Source organism: Lissotriton helveticus, chromosome 10, assembly GCF_964261635.1.
Source record: "Lissotriton helveticus chromosome 10, aLisHel1.1, whole genome shotgun sequence".
In the NCBI taxonomy this organism is placed as follows: Eukaryota; Metazoa; Chordata; class Amphibia; order Caudata; family Salamandridae; genus Lissotriton; species Lissotriton helveticus.
In genome coordinates this window covers 275,371,790-275,397,793 of record NC_136071.1, presented here as the reverse complement: position 1 = coordinate 275,397,793, position 26,004 = coordinate 275,371,790, and the positions used below count along the sequence as shown (strand labels likewise).

Here is a 26,004-nt window from a genome sequence, read left to right as displayed (position 1 = left end):
GTGGATGGAACGGAGTGAAGCAGGCAAAGAGTTCCACAGCGCAGCCGCCATCACCGAGAAAGAGCGTCCACCCATTCTGGACTTATTAAAACGAGGAACAATGGCCAGATTAGACCCTGCAGACCGAAGAGCTCTTAAAGGAACATAGTGGCGGATGGTCTGAGTAAGAATAGGAGGGGAGGCCAAGTTGAGAATTTTAAAAGTAAGGCACAAAGCCTTACATTCTCCTCCGGAATTCGATCTAAAAGGAAAATTTGTCTTCAAAAATATTTATCTTGTGCTGTTTTAATCCAAAGTGTAACTGTGATGGATGAAAGGTTACAGGGTCATATTATGATTGGGCCAACTCAGCATTTTGTCTTTTTGAGATTGATATTTGAGTGACATAAAGGCCAGATTTACTAAGGGCTTGCATTTCCCTTGTGTCACACAAGGCAATGGAATACCTCAAGTGGGATTTACTAAGCCACGCAAAGCCACTTTGCATGGCTCTGCGTGGTTTAGTAAATCTAAGGTAACAAATGGCAGCACATTTTTCTCCCTTGCGTTACCTTAAGGCAGGGAGGCGTTAACATGGTAGGAATGTGGGCATTCCCACGCATCCACCCATGGATTTTCCAGATATAAAAAGATATGTAAACCTGGGAATGCATCAAAATTGTGAGCCTCCCAGACCCAGGAATAATAAGGAGAAATAGCTTTATTTTTCCTTGTTACTTCCTTTTTATGGGTGTGATGTATTCAGCATCACACCTGGTTGGAAAAAGGAAAATGCCTTTAAGAATTGTTTTTATGCAGGAAGATGTCACTTCCTGCACACAAAACAATACTGCTTGTAACACAGGCACTCCTATACCATGTCACAAGGGGGCCTGCATTGGTGCAGGGAGGGAGCAGTAATGCGTCCTGTCTTAGTAGAGATGACTCATTTCTGCTCTGTTCCTGTCACGCAGCGCAGCAAGTTGCCTTGCTGCATTGCGTGACCTCACAGTAAATCTGCCCCTAAGTGTGGTATTTCTACTTTTACTTACCAAGTTACTTATGTTTAGCACCAGTTCCTATTTTATAATAATAATAATGATCTTTATTGCATGATTAATTAAAATCTTTGCAATTACTCAGTAAAAACAAGAAGAAAGCTGTTATATAAATATAACAATTTTACGAGCAATTAAAAAATACTTTTAGAAAAATAAAAATAAATAAAAAGAAGCCGTGCAGCTAATGCGGTACTGTCCGTTAATAGAAAAGGTCCTTCACGATCAGTAGTGACTTTAGTTATCAAAAGAAAATCGTCTTAAATTGCGAAAACTAGTCACGGTAATTCAAGTTTAGTTACTAGCCTCTGGGTTTAGAGCCGTATTGACTATTTTCATAAAGCGCACTAGCCTGCTGGCTAGTTGAATGTCTTCTCCCTTGAAGCTCATCAGCAGAGCTTGTCTGCAGGTGCGCACACGTCTTTGATTCCAAAGCTGTGTTAGTAGGTTTTTTCGGGCGCTATCTAGAGCTTTACAGCTACACAGCAGGTGCAGGACATCCTCCTTTGCGTTATCTCAGAGCCTACACTTGGGATTACAGTCCAATCGCATCCAAGGGGGGAGATGTACTTTGGATGGTATTACCCCCATCCTCAACCGTAAAAAGTCTTCCTTCGCTTTCCTTGAAAAGCCGGTACTGAGATGTGACTGTGGTGAGGCGCTGGTGTAGCCTTGAAACACAAACCACCCATGGGACCTCTTGGTTAGTGCTGCTTTGTCCTCTTCCAACGAGATTGTTTTCACAGATTTGTTGATAAGGCGCTTGAAGCAATTCTGTGTACAACTCGAGACCCAAAGATCTTTTAGCACCAGGGAGTTAATGGCTGCTTGGAGGTACACCATTGCGGGAGAGTCCTTGTTTGTTTCCATCTCTTTCCAGAGATGAGCATTCAGGGAGTCTGTTTCCGCGTTCTTTACTTTGTACCAGCATTTTACGTAAGCGCCTTTACGTGCAATTTGCTGCTTCTGTAGGCCAAACTCGAGCCTTAGCTGTGCTGGGGAGGTGTATGGAGGGAGCGTGAATAGTATTCGCAATGTTTTGCTGACCACGTTGTCTAAGATGATCTCGTCCTTCCCTCTCATACATTCACTACCATATGTTATTGACGGCAGCAATTTCGCACGAAATAAGTCTAGCAAGGGGGTTAAGTTTGGGCCCGTTATTTTGTTTTTGATGCTTTTTAATGCGATGGCCAGTGAAGTCCCTCTGTTCCTTATTGCTGTTTCTTGTCGCTTGAAGGAGCCATTTGAATCAAAAATTATGCCCAAATACTTGTATTCTTGAACTATTTCCATTTTGTTGTCCTGAAGGGACCATTGGAATACTTGCTTTTTTGATTTTTGATTTAGTGCCATCACCTTCGATTTTTCCGTGTTTACACATAACCCGTTCTTTCCAGCAAATTTGCTTGTGGTGTTGATGAGGTGTTGCAGGCCTACTGGTGTTTGACTGATTAGTATCAAGTCGTCTGCGTATAGCAGGTTGGACAGCGTAAAAACCCCTAGTTTTGGGGCATGGTGGTTGCAGTTATCCAGATCTTTAGAGAGGTCGGACATAAAAAGGTTGAACAGGGTCGGTGCGAGAACGCACCCCTGTTTCAGCCCTTTAGTAGTTGGTATTTCTTTGGACAGACGGTTGCCGGCCCCCAGTTTTACTTGGATCCAGTATCTGTATGCAGTAACATCAGTAGTTTCAGCAATTTGGGGTCCACTCCCCACCTTGAGAGTTTTGCCCTTAATTTTCCTCTGTCAATGCTGTCAAATGTAGCTGAAAAGTCGATGTAACACACATATAGTGGCTTTTTCTGTTTGATAGTGGCATCTGTCAGCAAGGAAAGGGCTAAGATGTTTGTCGTGGTTCCCAGATTTTTTTGAAAGCTGGTCTGATTGATGGGGATCAATTTTTTGCGTGACGCCCATACTGTTAGTTCTTCCAAGAGAAGCCCCGAGAAGTATTTAGCGTCTATGTCTATAAGGGCTATGAGCCTATAATTCTTTGCCTCGTTCTTGTTGCCCTTTTTGTAGATTGTGGCAATTATTGAACCCCTCCAGGTGGATGGTAGTTGTTCGGTCCTCCAGATTTCCACAAAAAGGGGGAGCAATTGTTCAGCCCAGTAAGTTGGATCTTGCTTATAGAGGATGGGAGGAATTCCATTTGGACCTGGAGCTCCCTCCTTCCGGCCTTTTGCGATTCGACCCTTTAACTGGGTAGTTGAGCCTGGGAAATTAGACTCTTCGACTAGAGGCTTTGGAGCCATCAGGTTTGCTTGACAAAATTTAGGGCTTTGTTGGTTTGTGCGTTGGCCTTCGTCATTGAAGTGTTTGAACAGAAAATCGGCCCACGTGTCCTCAGTGATGTAGGAGTTCACACCGTGGGCGTTCGGATTCTCTATTTTATTGATAGTTTTCCAGAAGCTTGCACTGTTGTTTTTTGAATCATACAGCAGTTTGGCCCAAGTTTGTTCAGTGGACTCCTGCTTGATTCGCCACAGGATTTTGTTCTTTTGACACTTTAATGATCTCAGGTTGGTCAATAGGTTGGTATCGCTCCTAGCTTTCCGCAGCTCGCGGAGTGTTCTGTTTGTGGCCGTTTTTATTGCCCTTAAATTAGAGAATAGAAGAGTCTGAGATTGAGTTTTTGAGTCGCTACTGGTACGGGTGGTTGTTTTTTGGTCTGTCCGTATGTCGTTTTCTCGAGATAGATTGGGCTTAACATTCAAACAGCCGAAGGTTTTCAAGAAGGTCTCCCAAGCAGTAATATGACCAACATTCAAGTCTGCAACACTTTCCCAGCACAGCTTCGCTTCTTTTGCTAGTCGCTCCGGGTCATTAGTGTTGCACTTGATTCTTTTACATTTTGTTGTGGTCAGTAACTTTGGGCCATTGGTGGGAAATGTTAGAGCTGTCCCTTGAGCCCTTAGTGTCAGTTCTTGCGGGAGATGGTCACTGCAGTCGAATGTGCCTATTTTAAAGGCTTGAACTAATGTGAACATTGAAAAAGATAGGAAGGTGTAGTCGATCGCCGAGCTGGCGGAAGTGTTGTGAAAAGTTGCCGCTTGTGGTCTGTCCCCCGGCGATCGGCCGTTTATCGAAATCAGGCCCAGGTTTGATAAGTCTTCCATTAATCTTATTTTATAATTATTGCCGCTTTGTGTGAATACAGAATGGTCCAAAAAGTACTTCTGCAGTTTTGGAATTCAATATATTGTATTTTGCCCGCCAATATATTGCCCTGTTTCTTATATTTTGCTTCCTGAGCTTGGAAGCTCTACAAAACCTTAACAAATATTCAAATCTAAGTTCAAAATAGCAATTTCTTTAGTAACACAGTTTTGTATTTCTATTTTCTGCTGCCTTTGATTATAATAGAAATTTCTCCGATGTCTCTTATCAAATAATCTAGCTATGCCCCAGAGACCTTGAATTACAGTATTCCCTGGATGACTATTGATGCAAAAATATACACGTGCCTTCGAATCCAGAATAGGCCACTAGATCTGCTGATTAAAAAAGAAATTAATTTAATTGAGTCTAGTAGTACAAAGATTGTCATAATTGATACTACATTTGAAATATGTTGCTTATAAAGTAGGTACTGTCCTGTTTTAGGCCCTAAGTGTGAGTGAGTTGGTTTTACTGTGCTGTAATCGTTGCTCCATTCCACCAATTTAAGATCAGATTGAGGAAAAATGTGTGGAAACAGAAACAGAGCACTTAATTCCTGCACATTTTTTTCTCCCCACTGGAATCCGGTGCATACTACAGGTATTCCCACGGTGTAGTAGGTGAAGTGTGAGTAAGATAAGCAGAGAAGTGACATTATCTTCTCCACAGTTAGTGTTTTTAGAATCAGCTGTAGGGAGTAAATTAAGATACTAAAAAATATTGTTGTAAAACACCAAGACTTAACATATCACAGCATAGATTAATTATTGTGGAAATTATGCATAACCCACAGATATATTGGAAAACAAAAAATTCTATGGACACATATCCATCCATCGTAGGTGCACATGTGTTTATCACACTAAAGCTATGGTTTTCCACAGGGCATTGTGTATTCCTTTGTAAAGATGAATTATGAATCCACTTGAAAATATTACTAATCCCATAATTTAACAGGCAGTGAAAGGTGGCATTTCACAACAGATTTCGATTTGTAAACTACTTTTTCACAAACTAGTATTTTATTACAGACTGATTACGTTTTACGTACCTAACAATTCTTTTTGGTTATTCATTGATTGAAATACATTGATGGCATTGCACAATTTAACGTGAATGACAGACTTTGAACAATTCTGCGAAGTGTGCGTTTTTTGGAAAATTTTTTGTTTAACACTGTTCTTCAGTTACTTAATGGGCACAAAAGGTAAACAATTCCTAAATAAGAAATGTTTGTTAAAGCTTACATTTGAAAACCTAAAATTCGATTAAAGTAAATCTCGCAGTGATATTGTGTCTTTAAGACCTTTACTTACAAATGCACTGTCACAGGGATCTTCTCACAAAATGTTACGTTCACACAGTTTTGACTGGTAAAAGAGATTTTGTCCATAGTTGATTATTGAGTTAGATAAAATGTGACAACAAATGTGACAACAAATATGAAAGCAAGTAGAATATATGGGGATGCTATAGAAAAGTTTAAAGGGCAACTGTAAACATAATTTTTAAGGTCTAGCCTGGAGTATTAAGCCAATTTTAGTGCGGGTGATGGGAAGATATCCATAAAAGGAAAAGCAGGGTATACACAGCACCAAGACAGGCTACAATATGGTACTTTGCGTAAATTATCCAGAATACTAATGTGTAGACTAGGAAAAGGAATAGATTTCGGGAAAGTAATATCTAATTGTTCCACTTATTTACAGATTTTTTTCATGCAACTAGTACTGTGAGATCTGGTTGCCACACTTTAAGACTGGTTTGTATTAGACAATATTATCATCAACTAAACATAAGTGAATTAATAACAATACTTCCAAAGAAAAATGGAGAACCCAAAATGTGTAAATGCATACAAAAAAGACCTGGGACTAACACAGATGAATAATTTTACAGTTGAAGCAGGTCTAAAACAAAATCCTTTGTAGAATCCATTTGGTCAATTTATAGAGAAATGGAAAGATAGAGCAGGCCTTTTGGTCATTTTATGTCAGTGAACTCCATGTTCGTAGTTTTTTTATACATTCTGGCTGTTCAACTTTTTCAATATGATGAATTATTAATTAATGTATTATTATTTATTTTCTTGTTTTATTTAGCACCCTTATTCAGGACATCATCAACTCAGAAAAGGAGTTTGTGAAAGACCTGCGATTTATGCAGACTCATCACCTGCAGTACATTGAAACCTGCCCTGATGTTCCTGCCACCGTTGCCAGTCAAAAAACTACTATATTCAGAAATGCCAGCGAAATCACAGACTTTCACTACAAGTAGGTGTCAGCAGCCTAAAGTGCGCCAATGCTTTCCTCTGGATGTTTATTTCTTGCTAGATAAACTTGTTTCACTTTGTCAGACACCCTTTCAGAGGGCCACAGGGCATGCAGGGGCTACTTAGCCCAACTGTGGGGGTTGAGGCGTTTTACTTCTGTGATCCCGGGGCCAGCCTACTATTGATTCTGAGCAAGTGGGCCAAGTACCCCTTCTGCACATTACTGACAATGGTAAATGTAGTCAAACAGCCCAAGGTACCCTGGGGGGAGGGCCGGAGTTGTGGACACAGATTAGTGTACACAGGCTTGCAGCTCAAAATACACGCTGCAGCAGCATTAAATCAATGTCCTCCCAAATGCTCACATTTATGAAAAAAAGAGAAGTATTTTATTTCTACTACTGATCACCCAAAGGACAAATACACATTCACGAACAGTAACACAATTCCTCTTGTGGTCGGGGGCTCTAGTGTTTCAATGGCAATTCCCTGTCCCAATCTTTTCTCAAGTTAGCGAAAGTGGTTATTTCACAATCACAGTTGACATCATCCAGGGAATGCCCTACTATCAGTCCATGTATCAAGATTCCACTCTGACTCTTAAATTCAAGTCACAAGGGACTTAGTGCCGCAGTGCTCTCAGCAGCGAGTTCCCCCGGGGTCTGTAGTCCCAAAACAGGTCTTATCTACTCTAGTAGTAGTGAATCTTGCAGAGTCCTGGAGGATGCCCTGCCCGCGGGCTCACATAATGGCTCCGGTCCTGATCAGGTGAGTCAGTTGGCACAGGTTCTCTCTCACTCACAGCTGCACTCCGGCAATGATCAGAGGTTTCCTGCTCTTCTGCTACGGGGTAAGTGTCTCCATTCTCCCAATAGGGGGTTGGTAGGGACAGTGATTCCGATGCTCCTGTCCGGATGTATGACGTTACAACGCATACTTTTACCACGCCTACCATTACCACGCATTTTTTACAACGCAGGATCCATTACAACGCATACCATTACAACGCATGTATTTACAACGCAGGTACCTTTACAACGCATACCATTACAACGTAAGTATTGGTAAGTATATAATATTTTTTAAAATGTAATTTAATTAAAATTAATATAATGTAATTTAATTTAATTAATTTAATTTAATTTAATTTAATTTAATTTAATTATTGTAATTTAATTTAATTTAATCAATTTAATTTAATGTAATTTAAATTTAATTATATTTACTTTTTACCCTGTACCCCTTTACCCAAAAACCCAAAACTGACCCTGAACCCTAAAAATACCCCTTTACCCAAAAACCCAAAACTGACCCTAAACCCTAAAAATACCCCTTTACCCAAAAACCCAAAACTGACCCTGAACCCTAAAAATACCCCTTTACCCAAAAACCCAAAACTGACCCTAAACCCTAAAAATACCCCTTTACCCAAAAACCCAAAACTGACCCTGAACCCTAAAAATACCCCTTTACCCAAAAACTGAAAACTGACCCTGCACCCTAAAAATACCCCTTTACCCAAAAACTGAAAACTGACCCTGAACCCTAAAAATACCCTTTTACCCAAAAACTGAAAATTGACCCTGAACCCTAAAAATACCCCTTTACCCAAAAACTGAAAACTGACCCTGAACCCTAAAAATACCATTTTACCCAAAAACTGAAAACTGACCCTGAACCCTAAAAATACCCCTTTACCCAAAAACTGAAAACTGACCCTGAACCCTAAAAATACCCCTTTACCCAAAAACTGAAAACTGACCCTGAACCCTAAAAATACCCCTTTACCCAAAAACTGAAAACTGACCCTGAACCCTAAAAATACCCCTTTACCCAAAAACTGAAAACTGACCCTGAACCCTAAAAATACCCCTTTACCCAAAAACTGAAAACTGACCCTAAACTCTAAAAATACCCCTTACCCAAAAACTGAAAACTGACCCTGAACCCTAAAAATACCCCTTTACCCAAAAACCCAAACTTATAATATTTTTAATAAAATGATATACTTACCAATACTTACGTTGTAATGGTATGCGTTGTAAAGGTACCTGTGTTGTAAATACATGCGTTGTAATGGTATGCGTTGTAATGGATCCTGCGTTGTAAAAAATGCGTGGTAATGGTAGGTCGTTGTAAAAGTTGCGTTGTAAAGGTTGTATACCCTCCTGTCCTTCATACGGAACTTGGGTAATGATACTCCCACAGCGCCCTCACTTGCTCAATGAGGAAGGACCAGTTGCAGTCCTCATTGCTCCCAGTGACCTACATGGCACCATCACTCGCAGTCTGTAGGCTCCCGCGAGATCAACACTGCACAAGTAGTCCTGGCAGCCCCTTGTGGCATGCAAGATTGCCACACAGCTGCCACACAAGGCTTCAGCCCTTACAACACAGCAGTGTTTACCACAGATGCCCCTCCTGGCATATGGGTCAGTGCAACATTAATGCATATCCTTCAGCCCTTACCGCATTGCAGCCTTTACCACGGTGGCCCCTCTTGGCATATGGAGTCACTGCAGTGTTACAGTGTAAGGCTTCAGCCTTTATCGCACAGCAGTCTTTTCCACGGCTATCTTCGCGGCAGCTCTTTCCTGTCATACAGGGGTTGTCAACCCAGTCCTGATCCAGGCAATGACCGGATTGGTTCAGCAGCTGGTTCCTCGCACCTCGCACAGAGATTCCACTCGACAGGGCTCCCTACTGGACCTTGCTCCCTCCAATGCTCTCATCTTCCTCACAAGGTACACTGTCTTGGCAAGCAGGCAGCTGCTGGTGCTCCAGGCTCCTGTGCAGGTGGTCTAGATTCCCTGGGTGATGTCCAGTCACCCAGCAGGGAGACTAGCAGGCATTGGCCCCCAATGCTGACCACAGGCAGAAGTCTTGCTTTGCTTCCCCTCCTCACAGAGCCTGTATAACTTCTAGGCAGAGGACTGTGTTTGGGGTCTCCATCTTCCATTTTTCTAGTCCATTTCCAGGCACCAAATGTGATATAGGATCTGAGTCTTTGAAGTTTTATGTTGGGAATCTGCTTTTTTTGAAGTATCTCCTTCTCTGTTCCATCTTCCTCTTTAAAAACAGCTGTCACAGCAAGGATGTCTCCGGAAATGATCGTCCCACACCACAGGCCATGGGAGTGGCTAGATTTTACACCTGGATATCATTTACATTGATATGTGCTTCAAATGGTTAGCACAGGGCTCCCAGGCCCACTATTTGCAAGTCTATTATCAGCCCAATCTCCTTTCTGAAATGTGCCAGGGCCCTTCTTTGTGGCCTCTCACTGAATCAAATAATGATGTGTAAAGGGGAGGCCTGGTCCTCCACAGTGTGTGTCCCATTCAGCTTGCTTAAGTAACAATTTCTGATATATAAGGGAGCCTGATGACCTTCTCAGTTAGTGAGAGGACTGGCTGGAAGGGGGTGGGGGCCGCACAGCTGTTCAGAGTGGTGGAATGTTGAAGTTATGCAGCGATCTGGAATTCAGAATACATATACATGATTCAGTATTGCTGAAGACCAAGCACCTGTTTATGAGAGCCGCCCAGCATTCTGTAGAAAACGAAATACAAACTAAGCCACTCAGTACCCAAACAGTCCCAACAGCATAGATCGAAACCTATTTTCATGAGAACAATCCAAACAGAAACAATTTATCAACATGTTGTTGGTACATAGATGACAGTCCTACAAAAAGTTACCAATTTCTATATTGAAGCTCCTATAAACCGAACAGGCTTTAATAATGCTAGAATATGGAATACAAAGTAATGTGGGTGACGTCATAAGCATACACAATGGGTATCACCATTAGGAACCATCATGCGAAACGACGCTGGTAAGCCAGGTGGGTCTTTCAGCATCAGCATAGAATATAGAAACGTCATTCTTTCTACTTTTCAGTGTTATTAATATTGCCAAAATACCATCATATCAACGTGCTTCAGCAAGTCAGATCGTTATCTAAAAGCAAAAAAATGAGTCATAAAAACATAAATATGAAAGCAGCGCACGGTCGCCATGCACCCTCTCATGCAATATTTATAGGGCTAGAATAGGCACAATACATTTTTGCGGAGGCCAATGAAGACAGACAGGATGGACAAAGAAGGTATTGGTGTCATCTATGGGGCACAAAAAAAATCGTGTTAACACCAGACCCCTTTTATTCTAAGACTTCTGTTTTTCCTACACATAGAGGAAATAACTATTGATGCTGAACTTCTTAGCGCCCAATTGCATGTGACGTGTATTGCTCTATGACTTTGTTAAAATAAGATACACATTCTTACACTTTCTGCCTTTTGAGTTGGATTGTGTTGGGGTATTAACATTATGTAGGCAAATACATGGAATGAGCTTGTGCATTAATATTTGCACAAATGACCTTAGAAATGCCAACAATTTGTTTATTTGATACTTAATTTCCCTCCGACTATGTGCAATACACAAAAAGAGTGTGGGTCAGTATACGAGAATGGGGATAATAAAGGTGGCATTTAAGTCCTAAAGAGATCCCACAACCCATGGAGGGTCTCAAAGAAGGGCTAAAGCCTGTAGATCAAAATGATGAAACTATGCAGGGCCCTTATAGCCCTATGCTTAATATGTGCCTTTTTAATCTTGCACCTAGGAGACACCATTAAAGAATGAATGATCTACCTAACAATACAATGTTATCCTCACACCCTCACCCCCATCACATACATCACTTATAATAAAACCATGCCTCTTGAAGAGCTCAAGGTGGGCTCACCTGCATCAGCCATTGTGATTGGAGGAGAAACCCCAATGATGCAGCATGCCACCTAATGTGAGATACTAAGGACCCGCTGGTAAAAAGCCCAATGACTGCTGGCAGGTGCTTCAAAAAGCACCCTTCTTGACAGGAAGTCAGTGTCACTCCCACAGGTGGTGGGGAGTATGTGCTGTCAGCTGGATGCCTAAAACCAGGCTGGCAGTGGCATTTTGGACCACTTGCAATTTTTATTCAGCCTGTCTGGGAGACCAAGTTAGCATAGTCCAGTCTTGAAGTGATCAGTGCATGGTCCACTGTCATACTTGTCTTCAAAGGCAGGGGATCCAGAAATTTTTAAAAGGTTCTTAGGTTGAAAAACAGGTGGCGGCTAAGCATTTTCATACCTTACGTGCTGAGGGGGGAACTGAACTCAGCAAGTGAGCAGCCTCATCAGTAGTCCTCTTTTGCAGATAGATTTATTGCACATAAAACAAAAAGTAAGAGTGAAATACATAGAACCTGTAACATTGGGAAAGGAAGTGATTTGAAAGTACATAGTGGTTGTTTTCTACATATTTTGCCAAATGAATGTTATTAAGATATGTTTAAGCATTGCACAGTACAGCTGAGAGCTTTGGATTCAAGACCACACGAATGTCAAGGGAAAACACCCAATTCTCTGAACTAACTTAGTAATAGAGATGCATTTCGCAGAAAACATAAAGCATTTGTGTAATGAGGAGCAAGAAGTGACTAACACTGCAGGAGATAGGTAGTGACTATCTTCAACTGCAAAGAGAAGTTGGTGCATGCAATAGATGCTTTGATAGGGAATATTTCTTCTTCCTGTAGTAATGCACCCTAGGATTTCTGGGATCTGATTCTTTGGTTCCACAACTTCATTTAGCTGCTGCTGTTTTTACCTGGGCACTTCATAACGTACATATTTTCACAAAGCAATGCCATCATTTAAAACATATTTATATGAATAAAAGCACAAATGCAGATTGAGTAATTAATAATTTATTTTGGTGACCCTCAGCCTTTGTATATTTATGTTTATAACACACCTTAGAGGGTGGTCATTGTTTTTAGTGGAAAAAATACTCAAATGTTTTAACCTGCATTCGGACTGCTCAAAAGGCTATGGGGTACATCTTATGCTGTCTAGACTGACTTTATTCATGTGTAATTATGTGTGTGTTGGAACCTATAAAACGTAGCTGCTTCCATTCCCTGGAGTAGACAAGCTTCTTGTAGTGCCACGTGGAGACTGGTTATGGTCGCATTGGTTCAGTCTTTATGTGGAAATATATGCACAGTCTGAGCAGCACGTCACACCACCATTGACGACAGAGCAAATTTTATATGATATGAGACGATTGAAGTCGCCATTAGTTACAGTGAGATCCATTGGGATGCACGGTGCGAGTCACTCATATGAGCTAGCAAGTTGCCTCCATGACAGAGAGAAAACTGGTGGGATACATCACTTGCATGCATCAGAGAGCTGGGGGTAACACTTCAAAGGAGGGGAGTCCCATTTTAACTCTGAATTTGAGGAGGTTGTGGCCAGTGTGAACCTCATAGGTTAAGGCTCCACAGTTTGAAAGGTGTATCTCCTCACTGTTGCATTACCGAACTGTCTGACTGTCAGACTGTGACTATTAGAAACTGAGTCTTTTTTCCATTTTGCAATTACTCTCTGCTAACATGCTTGTCTCTTCCAAATCCGCAGCACTTTCTTCACGGAGCTGAAGAGATGCGAGACTGATGATGACGTAGCCATGTGCTTCATTAAGAACGTGGAAGAGTTCGATAAGTACATCCTGTTCTTGGTGGGACGGATCCAAGCTGAGTCTGTGGTTGTGAGCAATGCAGTACAGGAGTTCTACAAGGTGAGAAACAGCCAGAGCTCACTCACTGACCAGTAGAATTCCGGGGCGTGGTCGGAGATGTTTAAGTTATGGATTTGTTATGTGGCCAATTTAGTTTAATGAAATTCTAAAAAAGAAACACTATGCAGCACATAAGGAACTTTTGACAGAGAGTGAATAAACCTATTGATCTGAGAAAAATGGAATTCTTGAATTTTCAATAGAACACGTGCCCTATTCCAATCACATGAAACTCGGCTTGAATTTGCACAACATCCACTCATGTCCAATCTACCGATGGGAGCATACATAAATCAAACGTTCCCTATAAACCTTTACATCTACCATACAGTGCTGTTTTTTTAAATTTCTCTAGCCAAATGGTAGAAACACAGTGTTCATGACATGTGTGGCTAGGTGGCCATGCTGAGCATACTCCGGCCATCCAGTGTTGGGTAAGGACATTAGCAAGTTACTTTTGTTCAAAGAAGTCTCAAGTTAAGAGATGTAGTATGACCCCTCCTCTTGGTGTACATTACACATGGGCACCGAATTCAGGTTGGTTTCTTTTTTCCACCATCAGGTTCGGAAGTGCATAAAGTGGGCTCTGAGTTCTTTGGGTCCAGAAAGCATTTTTCAACAGGTCCGTTTGCTTACATTTAATGCATCAGATTGAACCGAGCTCCAATACCTTCATCTTCCCAATGCACTGGCACTCTCAGCAGCACCAAAGGCCATCTATGACACCCATGGGAGTTGAGGGCCTCATATCTCTTGTGTACCTTAGCACACAGGAACTGCCTTCATTTCTTCCTTGCTAGAGAATGCTGTGTGGGTAATGGAATGGACACTCTTCCAAAACTGCCCACGCTGCCACTCAAAATATCCCTGGGCAGACCACCACCGCTTTTGCTATATCTGCCTTTCTCCCTTCCAGAATGCCTCTTGCCCATCGTGGCTGCCATTTAATCCAAGAAGACTCTCCGGTTTTGAATGGAGAAATGTTGGTCACATAGGAGGACGCAGGAGCAGAAATCTCGGCACCCTGAACATCTTCTGTGAAAACAATCTCCACAGCTCCAAGGAACAGGAAGAGGCAGGCCCATCCGGGCTCCCACTGCGCAACCATTACCTAGTCAAGAGATGGTGTCATCGACTGAGTCTGAAAACCAACAGATAAAGAACGTCGAACAGGCACTGAGGACTGGCCCGCACATGAAGACCACAGCCAGGGCCAATAGTATACCATTGGCACCTGATGCCCACATCACCCACACCTGCGGCCCCACAAGAATTCCCACACTGAAGCAGGAGACTTCTCGTAAGGGTGTCTGGTATCAAGCCCTGAGCATGGATGCTGAGATACAGCAAGCCAATAGTCCCTGCTGATTGCAGTGGCTGGTCATCACCGGCAAAAGGCTTTGGAGCCAAAGAAGCTTCCAGCCAAGGGCATCAACCCCAGAGCCAGACTTCTCACACTGGAACTAGGCATTCCCCTGGGAATGCTTCATGTGCATATTAGCTGGTTATGTGTCTCAGTGAGTTGAATGTTTTGCAACAAACCATGGATAATCTTCAGGTTGCAAGTTTGAAATGTTTGATCCATAGCAGATGTAGACATCTATCTACCTTCCAGAGGGCAGACATTTGAGCAACAGCATTTTCAGAAGGACTTGGGGTATATTTTTTATTTGGAGTTTCTAATGTGATCTAATAATTGTCCATCCACTTCCATGATGACACTTGCTATGATGATTTTATAATGACAAAGGTTCAGAGGATGTCAGGTGCTGTGATGCCATTCAGAGTCAAAGGGCAGATCCTTTCACTTATGATACCACTGGCATTTTGGTGAATTGATGTCCATAATCTAATCATTCAAGAATTAAGTACAAAACACTAACCTGTGATGTTAAAAAGAGATGCTCATCTAGTGTTTGAATTGCACAGTGTGAAAATGGAAAATCGGGGATCAAACCTGGCTTCCTGTTTACCAGATTGTGTATTCCTAGGCAAATACATTATTTCACTGAGCTTTTTTTGTTAGACCCTAGGATACATGTATGGGACACATGGCAGATGACTTGCCTCTCAGTTCGTTAATAGTGCAGACCTTACAAGTGCCACGCATCAAAGGTGAGAATAAAGCATTTTAGAAAAAGTCAAAACCACTGTAAGAATGAGGGTTTGTCCTACAAATCAGCTGTGGGCAGATATCATGTTCTTCTGGACTTCACACCGGCTCGGCAATGTGGTGAGCTCAAGGTAGGTGGTATTATTTTTATTTAATTTTACCTATCCCGTCTTCTGGCGGCTTGCTGCCCCACTGCGCTTACCTATACCGGCTGCGCCTGAGTAACACTGCCCTCGATGCCAATACTTTCCTTAAAGCCAAGGGCAAGACCAACCTCAAGACATCCATCAATGTCCAGAGACAAGGATATTGGGGCTCCAATCTTAGAGAGGCTAAAAAAGCATCTGTTCATCTGCAAAATCACAGACAAAATCACAGCAAAACCACCTCCACCATTACCTATGGAACCACTTATTTGAAAAAAGAGACGTACCTTAGAAGAGCTCCTTCTTCTAAGCTCCCTTCACCTGAACCAGCAACAAAGAAGTACAAGGATATAGCCATCAGTTGTCTTCCTTTGCCACACATCCCACCTCCTCCACTATCAGCACCATCCCATCTTTTTCCACCTTCATAACGCCCAAACACCTCCCCCAGTTCCTCCACTAGAGTGCTCGGGAATTCCCTCTTTTGTATTCAGACCCATGTAGCCCCTATGGGGCATTTGTCTCTAATGAACAGTCATAATGCAAAAGACCCTCTCATGATCCCTGGTATGATTAAAATATCGATCACCCAGGTGATCCCGGTGTAGAAAATGACCCAGTCAGAGCCTCATCTAAGAATGGCACCACGGCCTATAAAAAGATCATTAATAAAACCACGGCCTATCACAAGGTCATTAAGAGAACCACAGCCTTCCACAATGTTGACATTCATGTTACTTAGAAGGAGGAGGTATTTTACTTGAAGATGTTCTCCATATATAAGCGCACTCTCTTATTTCTCCCCGTGCTCAAGGGCATGCTAAAGCCGGCTCCTGATAATGTCAAGGAGCCCAACAAGGTTTGGGTAATCACGCTGAGGGTCTTAAAGATATTTAAACTCTCTCCCAGCCAACCAACATAAATCAGGGGTCATGTTCCACCTGACTCCTGGGTAGTGCTCACTACCTGCAAGTGTGCCATCACCCAGGCCGCTGGCTATGCTGCTAAGCGAAGATCCTTAAGAAAATAGATGCAGTGACAAAAGAGTAGTATTTGGAGTGGCAACTCATTGGTAGAGAGCCAGTTCGGTGGCACTTCTGTGATGCTACAACTAACCCTGGGCAGTGAACTTCGTTTGCACAGTTTTCTGCACTCCACAGAGCACAGAAACACGGAGTGGAGTTTTTTTCCTGGCTTGCGATCGCCAACTGTAAGTTGGCAAGCGCGAGCTGCCACGCGGGTAGAATTTCTATCTGAGCGGCAGGAAGATCAGCTTTCCCTCTCACGATTGCCAACGGTAAGTTGGCGAGCTCTCGGGGTAGAATTTCTACCTGAGCGTCAGCGCGAACAGCAGTTTGCACTGCACTCCGCTGCTTGCAGAACCCCGCCGAGTTTTTGGGTCAATTCACGGGGTTCCGCATAGCGGAACTCAAGCGAACTTCACCCAGGCTTAGCTTCAGCAGGGCATAAAGGGAGAAGATGCAAGCATTTCCCGATGCAGTACAGGAAGTATGGGGAGGAGGGCAAACCCGTCCCCAAAAGCAGTATCTGTTGCACATTGAATGTCACCAACACATCCTCTAGGGGTATCGATAGCAGCAGTATTCTCAAACACCACGCCTTGTTCGAGTTAAAACCTGAAGTTCAACAGCCTCACATCAACTTCTTGTTCAATGGGGAGCATTATCCAGGCTCCAGGTTGACGATATGCTCAAAAAACATCAGGAAAGATACAAAGACAGCAAAGTCTATGGGGTCACTCCAGTCCACTCTCTACAGGGGCTGCTTTTGGAAGTAGCCGCTCGCTGGAGGTTCAAAGACAACCTCGCCCAAGCAATTCCACTCCTACCAGAGGAAGCAGCAGGTTTACAACCAAAATGTGAGGGTGTGCAATAGAGGCTACTACAAGGTTAACAAATGTGTCAAGAGCACGGATGTCTCCAACAAGAGAGATGTTATCTCCAAACAATGACTTTCCTTACCTCTGTGCAATCACACATCATCTGTCGAGAGGAGAGTACACTGCTTCCTCCCTTGCTGAAGGAAATCACGTTTGACAGCTGGGTCCTAGCCATAGTCCCACATTGTTATTGTCTTGAACTACACTCAACCCCTTTCAATACCTCTCACGGTACACAAATTCTCAGCAAGTAAAACCTCTACCTCATTCAGGAAGAAATTCAGGCCCTTCTACAAAAGGGCGCTGAGAAGAACTGATCTCTCAGGCCCATCCTCTACCTCAGACCCCTCAACCACTGCATCCTATCGAACATTTTTTAATGCAAGATGTCATTCTCCTCCTTCAACTGGGCGATTTCATGATGGCACTTGCTCTCAAGGACACTTATTGCCATATCCCCATCCACCAAGTCCATTGACAGTGCCTTAATTTTGTGGTAAGTGAACAGCACTACCAGTTCAAAGTACTTAGTTTCGGGGTCACCGTGGTTCCAAAAGTATCTACGGAGAGTCTAGCAATTGTGGCTACGCATTTGTGAGCAAAAGGCTTTTTTGTCCTACCGCAGTGATTGGCTGATCAAGAGCAGCAACAACCTGCTGTTCCCAGCACACACCCAGACAGTGGTCTTCTTGCTCCACAACCTGCACTTCATCATAAGCAGTATAAAGCCCCACTTTCAGCCTATTTAAATCCAGTTCTTTCTAAGGTCTGTATTTGCAGCAGTCAAGGAGAAAATGTATCACAGTCAACACATTTCTGGATCTCCTTCTTTTTCATCCCAATCGTCCGCTCACAGTATGCGCTGTCATGCACCTTCTAGGATCGATGGCCTCCTGTATCCAGCATGGTTCCTTCCATAAGGCTTCATGGACACCCCATCAAAAGAGTGCCTTGCAGCTCAAGTGAGGGAGTTACAGGGAAGATCCGTTGTTGGTACCGGCCAAGATGCACTGATCTCTGCAATGGTGGAACTACTTGTTGCAAGGGAGGCCTTTTGAAGGCCCAATTCCACAAGTGACCCTTAAGAATGATGCCTCACTCACAGGCTGTGGCGTGCACCTCAACAATATGACTTTCCAGGGAGAGTGGCTAATTAACAACCAAGTTGCTACATCAACCACTTGGAACTGCTGTTATTCATTTAGCTCTGAAACACTACTTACAAGTAATTCAGGGCAAAATGGCCACATCAAGACAGACAGCATGACCGCCATGTGCTACTTGCAGCAGCATGGTGACAATACTCCTCCCAGCTCTCGAACCTTGCCCAGGGGATATTGCAGTGGTTCCTTCCCTGCAATATTCCCATCATGGCAGGACATCACTCAGGGCCAGACGATGACTTTCCAGACCTGATCAGTACGACTAATCAACAACTCCATGAGTGGGAACTCCATCCCCAGGTTCTTCTCACATACTGCCATTGTTGGAGCACCTCACAGATAGACCTGTTGCCCATCACAGAAAATGCAAATTGCCCGAGCATTTCCAGCCGGTACCCACACCTAATGTTTATGAGCAATGCTTTATGTATAAATTGGTCAGTGATTTTGCCTATGCTGTTTTACCTCTCCTACTGTTTCCCATCGTGGTGAAGAAACTCAGGCAAACATCACTAACAACCAGTGTAGTAGCACCTTCCTGTGCCAGACAACCATTTTACTCCACCCTCCTAGGGATGTGTGTCAGCCCTCAGGAGAAGCTTTCCCTTGGGCCTGATCTTCATGTCAAGGGAAGGCCGGGTGAGGCATTTGGATCACTGACAGCTCAGCCTTTAGATTCGGCGCCCATGGTCTGAGAATTCAGCTATTTTAACTTTCTACACGAATATATGTCCAACCTAAAGGAAGCCCAATGGCCCACAACATGGGCTGTTACATGGCAAAATGGAAAAGATGTGTTCACTACTGCATTTCAAAGGGCCTGGACCTCATAAAACCTTCTGTTCAGGACATCATTGTCTACCTTTTACACTGGCAGAAAGCAGACATTGAGGTCCTCTCTATTCGCTTACAATTAGCTGTAGTCACAGCCTACTTGCAAAACAGGGAGCACTCTTCCCAGTAATAAGGGGCTTCAAGAGCATAATACTCCCTAGAGTGCCTTCTGCTCCTTTGTGTAATCTCAAAGTAGTCCTCACCAGGCTGATAAGACCACAATTTGAAGACATACATTCATGCCCCATTTATTTTCCCTCCTGGTAGGTGACCTACCTAGTGGCCATAACATTGCTTAGACGCATTAGCAAAATGTAAGCACTAACCCTACAAGAACCCTTCATCCAGGTCTACAAGGACAGGCCATGTCTTAGAACTAATACTAAGTTACTCCCTAAGGGGTATCACATTCCACCTTAACCAGACCATGGAGCTCCCAGTATACTACAGTGACAAGATCAAGCCATTCCGTAAATTGGACCTGCTCATAGTCTCCTTTGCAAAGTCTCAAAAAGGACATCTTATGTCCAAGGCAGGCAACACTAGGTGGATAGTCAAACTATATTCATGTTATCATAACGTGAGGAGGAGGGTTCTTTCTACCTGTTGCACCTAGGATACACTCCACCCGCACATCCCACATTCTACTCGCAAATATTTTGAGAGCAGCCACCTGGTCATAATACCCACCTTTACTAAGCACTGCTGTGTGGATATTTAGACCATCACAAGCAATGGTGGGCCAGACAGTGTTACGAATCGTGTTTCAGACATCTGCATTATCCACGGATTAGCCACTGCTTCGAGAGGGCACCACTGCTTTACAGTCCCTGCTAAGCATTCATATTTACAGCTACACATGTTATGAACAGAAAATGCTACTTACCCTGTAAGCATCTGTTTGTAGCTTGTGGTGCTGTAGATTCTCATGTGCCCTTCTTCCTCCAGGGCAACCTGTGTCTTTTGCAGGTCGCTTGCTCTACAACTTTCACCAGGGGCGGTGGGTGACATTTGAAAGTGGTGGGGCGCAAAGTGATTTGCATACAGCACCGTGTGCTCGCCCGAACCCCAAAGGAAGTTTGGGGGGATAACCCCCCCATGAAAATTTTGAAAAAAAAGAAGGAAAATCGTGCATTTTCAAGCAAATTTGAGAAAGCATGAAGGTTAATAAAGCAATTGTGAAAGTGCAGTTATTACATTAATAGATGGCATAACATAGGTAGCTGCTTATTCAGTATAACCACAGAGCTTCATACATTCCGTCCTTTTATGCTCAGACTGAATCCTGTCACCAGGCCAACTGGCTCACTTTCAAGAACAGGACCGTATTCAAACCACTTACATGGACATAGAAATCAGCAAATGACATGGCATTCAACCTACTCTCTGACACCCTACCATGCTACACACCCACTCGGAACTTTAGATTCACCAATCACAACTTTCAAATCAGCAAATGACACGGCTCCCAACACCCTCTCTGACACTCTACCATACTACACACCAGATCAGAACCTTAGATCCACCAATCACAACCTTCAAACAACACCAAAGCCACCATGTTTGCCTCCTAGTTCTGGGACTTTTACATCTCTGTCCTTCTACACTGAAACTCCACTTCACCCAATATGTGGCCCATCCAATCTCTGCAGGAATTTTAGATGGCATTGAAAAGACATGTGCTTCAAGGAAAAAGCACAGCGGCATGGCGGATGTCGACAATGGCATTTAAAGAACGTGCAATACAAAATAACGTTATATGGGCAAACATTTTAGTTGTTTTCCCCAAACATTTTTTATTAAGTAAATAGAACACTATGAGCGATCCGTACAGGAGAGCTGCATAATTGTGACCAATTGACTACAATCAACAATCAAGGGGAGAGGATGTAGCCTTACGGCTAGAGCGGTCGGCTTCGAAGCTGGGTAACCTGGTTAGAGTCTCAGCAACAACACTCTACATCCTGTGATTCAGGGCAAATCACTTAATCTCCCCGTGCCTATCAATAAAAAAATGAAGGTGTTCATCTATAACGAAACTGGTGCTCATGTAAAGCACTCTGATACCCGATGTCTCAGGTCTAGTTTGCGCTATATAAAACTCAAAAAAGAAAAAATCTGAACTTCAAGGTCTGCTTAGCCATACAATATAACTATTCAAACCAACAAGCAGACAACCACATCCACTCACTTATTCTGATAATGGGAAGTTCCAGGCTCAAGCATGCGTACCGGAGGGCCCTAGAACAGGTGAGGTGCCAAAGATATAAAGACAACACTCCTAGCATTACAGAGTAAAGCTCATTCTCTTTCCGGTTTTTCAAAGCTGTTCCGCTTAGAAAAGGGTCAGTTCCTCTTGAGCATTCCACAAGAGTGACTCGCAGAGTAGCTACAGCAAGAGTCACGTGCTGCTTCCTGGGTGTATAGGCCTATGGGGAAGGCATATGAGTCATCAGTCATTGCTTCATAGGTTCCTTGCAGTGACCGTGTGTAGGACCTGTATAATTTGATCATTGATATTCAATGATCAAATATATAGGTCCTACACACGGTCACTGCGAGGAACCTATGAAGCAATGACTGATGACTCATATGCCTTCCCCATAGGCCTATACACCCAGGAAGCAGCACGTGACTCTTGCTGTAGCTACTCTGCAAGTCACTCTTGTGGAATGCTCAAGAGAAACTGACCCTTTTCGAAGCGGGACAGCTTTGAAAAACCGGAAAGAGAATGAGCTTTACTCTGTAATGCTAGGAGTGTTGTCTTTATATCTTTGGCACCTCACCTGTTCTAGGGCCCTCCGGTACGCATGCTTGAGCCTGGAACTTCCCATTATCAGAATAAGTGAATGGATGTGGTTGTCTGCTTGTTGGTCTCTGGTGTTTGTGGCTGTGTGCATGTGTGAGTATGGTTGAGTTTACATGTGCTGGTGTTTGTGGCTGTTTGCATGTGTGAGCAGGTTTGCGTTTACATGTGCTGGTGTTTTTGGCTGTTTGCATGTGTGAGTATGTTTGAGTTTACATGTGTTTGGGAAAAGAATTACAATCAATGCAATGAACTCCCCACTGTATTTATGTCCTGAGTAATTTGCCACAGCCTCCTGTGCACTGAGATATCTACACAACAATATTAACCTCCTCCCTGCAGCTAGGCAACATGCAGAAATGCAATTTCATAAAAACTCATACTTACAGGCCTTGGGGATAGCATTTATACCAGATAAAAGCCAGCCACTCTGTTTCTATTAATGTCAGATGTCTGCATCCGTTATCTCTCTAGAGGAACCATGACCAAGGCTGAGAGGTAAAGTGGGCATAAAATTAGACTTTAAATTTGCTTTTGAAGTGAGATGAAATCCAAATATTGGCAAAGCGAATGTGTTTGACTTTTATAGTAAATGCAGATACACACCATCCAAGCACATGTTGACTCGACATAGATGATACATGCATGTAAACATCCATGCACTCTCAGACTAACACACCTATAGTACCACATGCATATATACCATCGGGAAGACCCCCATGCCGACAGAACAACAGACCCCAGGCAAACAGAACAAGAGACCCCCCACACACAGAACAACAGACCCCCATGCACACAGAACAACAGACCCCCCCAGGCACACAGAACAATAGACCGCCCCAGGCACACAGAACAATAGACCGCCCCAGGCACACAGAACAACAGACCCCCCCCCAGGCACACAGAACAACAGACCCCCCACACACACACAGAACAACACACCCCCATACACACAGAACAGCAGACCCCCAGGCCGACAGAACAACAGACCCCAAGGCACACAGAACAACAGACCCCCAGGCACACAGAACAACAGACCCCCATGCACACAGAAAAACAGACCCCCAGGCACACAGACCAACAGAACAGACCCCCAGGCACCAAGTTCCCTATTCCTATTGAGCAACAGTTCATGTTAGTAAACGGAACGCGTGTCACGTCGAATCGGACAGCTGGAGGAAAACAGATCGGGTGTGCCCTCAGTCCTGGTGACAACGTCACACATTAGTGTGCCTGTGTTATTCATCAGGACAGCGACATGTGGCACACATGACATATCACACCCAGTGTCTACATACTGCTAGCACTGGGACGTGTCTATAGATTAAGGTTGTACAATAAAGCTTTTGTTCTAAAAAAAAAACAAAAAACGGGCAAGACAGATTACTTTTGCAGTTTTGTACAAAGCAAACTCTTCCCGAAGGTATTGGAGAGTTGTACATTACAGACAAACAAATTCATTTTTGATAGGCGCGGGGAGATTTATTAAGTGGTGGTCCCCAAAAACAACTGCCGGTGGGACCCACCTGCAGCCACCGGTTCAAATTAAGCACTGCACATAACCCTAGAAGAGTAAGGAGACCACTCCTTGTGGGATGCGAGGTCTCAGGATCGGTACCCAGAGTAAACACTTGTATTTATTTATAACACACAAAGTGCAGGAGGAAGCCTAGCTTCAAGGCGACTATTAACAAAACAATACACAAGACAATAACTTATAAGCTAAAATGGATGTAATGGTTTGAGGGGGGGGAGCACTACATTTTCTGATTCACTGCAGACACCTCATTTCTTTAAGGTACGTGATATCGTTAACAGGGACATTCACCTACTCGCTGAACAGTCATTAACAAACTGTTTTGAATATGGACTAAATGATTCAACCACAACGAAGGAGAAAGTGCTGCTCAATTGTGTGTGTGTGTATGTATATATATATGAAACAATCTCAGTTTTCTCTCGCCTGGAGCCCAGTCACGGATACCGACGGCGCAGAAGAAGAGAGGAGACCCAAGTGCAGGTGAGCAAGTTTATTCAATCGTGGAGAAGGCGCACCTCAGCATAACGTTTCGGCCTTCACAGAGGCCTTGGTCACATATATATATATATATACACACACACACATACATACATACAAAGCACATGGAGCAGCTTTGGACAAAACTGATCGCCCACATAGCAATATTTTAACTGGGCACAAATTCCTAATGTGATCAGCAGTACCGCGTAAAGGTCCTGAGCATTCATCTCAGAGGCCAGCAGTGGACTTTGCGACACTCCCTCTACACATCGAACGCATCGTCCCCTCCACAGCCCACAGCCCTACATACCGGAGCGGGATCTTGATGGTCAGGTAGCGGTCCACGGCCACGGCCAGGAGGCTGAAGATGGAGCTCTGGGTCAGGACCAGCACGAAGCAGGCGAAGAAGAGGCAGGCGTGGAAGTCCGTCTCGAAGCCGATACTGATGGTGATGGCGAAGGGGATGGCCAGCAGCCCCACGGCGATGTCCGCCACCGCCAGCGACACCAGGAAGTAGTTGGTGGCATTCTTCAGGGTGCTGTTGATGGCCACGGCCCAGCAGACCAGCACGTTGCCCGCGAGTTAGAGACGAGCAGCAAGCGTCTCCTCGACCCCATTGTCCGCGCGCCGACCGACCCTGCAGGAGAGAAAGAGGGAAGCTGTCACACCTGCCTTCGGGGGAAGCGAGTAAATGCCCGCCTTTACTCCTGACACCTTCCGAGCGGTGGACTAGCCATGGACTGTCACTCAAGCTGCAGCAGCCCAGCCAGCCCCACCCCGTGCGCACTCCCGATTGAGTCGGGTGTGTCCCACTCCCGGCGGATTCCCGGCCGGTGGCGATAATAATAACACAGAAAGGTAATTATTGCCAAAATACCACGGTGCGTCCATGTGGTTTAGTGGGGCAACGCCCCTACGCCCCAATGGACGCACCGCGCCTGACTTTCACTGCACATTGTGTTTGCTGCACCTCAGTTACATTCACATTCTAAACATACTCTCACCCGCTGTGCAAAAAAACAATCTAACATGGAGGAGTTGGTGTGCATATGCAGTATTCGTCAAGAGGAGGAGTCACACCACATCTTGTGACATTAGGAACAAAAGCAACTTGCAAACATTTAAGTCCAACACTAGATGGCAGGAGTATGCTAAGCAGGTGACTCTACTGCACAGCATCTGTTATGAGCAGATGCTTATAGTAAACCTAGCATTTTCCTTCTGGTGAAGCCTCGCAGTATGTGTGTTAAAGATCATATTGTCTCATGCTAGTATATGTTACACATTGGAGACAGAATGTATTGCTTCCCCTGTCAGAATTGTTTTGTAAAAAACAAACACCAAGGCAATTCAATGTTCAATTCTGCTGTAATTGTGAAACCTAAAGTTGTTTCCTTGAAATGGCACCTGTCGCCTAAGCAACTTCGTTAAACCTATTGTGCTCGAGACACAACAGCAGTTAGCTGTTGTTAAGTACATAGAAATGCCCCGGTTACTTACTGGTAATCTTCATTACTCCGAGTACAACAACAATTCGCCACATGACTAACATAGTGAGCTTCAGCTCCACGACAGAACCCTCCAAAGTAAAAAAAGCCTCCCATCCCCTCCCAACATGGCCGACCAGTCACCCTTGACCTCTATAAGAGGCGGGCCGGCCCAACCAACAGCCTGAACCACCAAGCAAACAATGAAGCCGATAGCCAGACAGAGAGGGGGGGAGGGAACTCATGTGGCGAGGAAGACTATACTCGGAGTAATGAAGATTACCGGTAAGTAACCGGGGCATTACCTCCTCGTTAGTCTTCCTCGCCACATGACTAACATAGTGAGCAAATACCCAAGCCAAAAGGCTTCATTGACCACCAGAAAAACAACACCACACGGTGAAGTAGAAAACCAACACAAG

General features: G+C 43.9%; 1 protein-coding gene across 1 annotated transcript in view; it reads left to right on the top strand.

The window, feature by feature from the left end:
• OBSCN (obscurin, cytoskeletal calmodulin and titin-interacting RhoGEF) overlaps positions 1-26,004 on the top strand; it is a 2,124,484-nt gene that overhangs the window by 960,560 nt on the left and 1,137,920 nt on the right. Inside the window, exons 86-87 of the mRNA XM_078665296.1 lie at positions 6,305-6,478; positions 12,954-13,113. Of these exons, the coding sequence (XP_078521422.1) occupies positions 6,305-6,478; positions 12,954-13,113 (334 nt within the window). The remainder of the gene's footprint in view (positions 1-6,304; positions 6,479-12,953; positions 13,114-26,004) is intronic.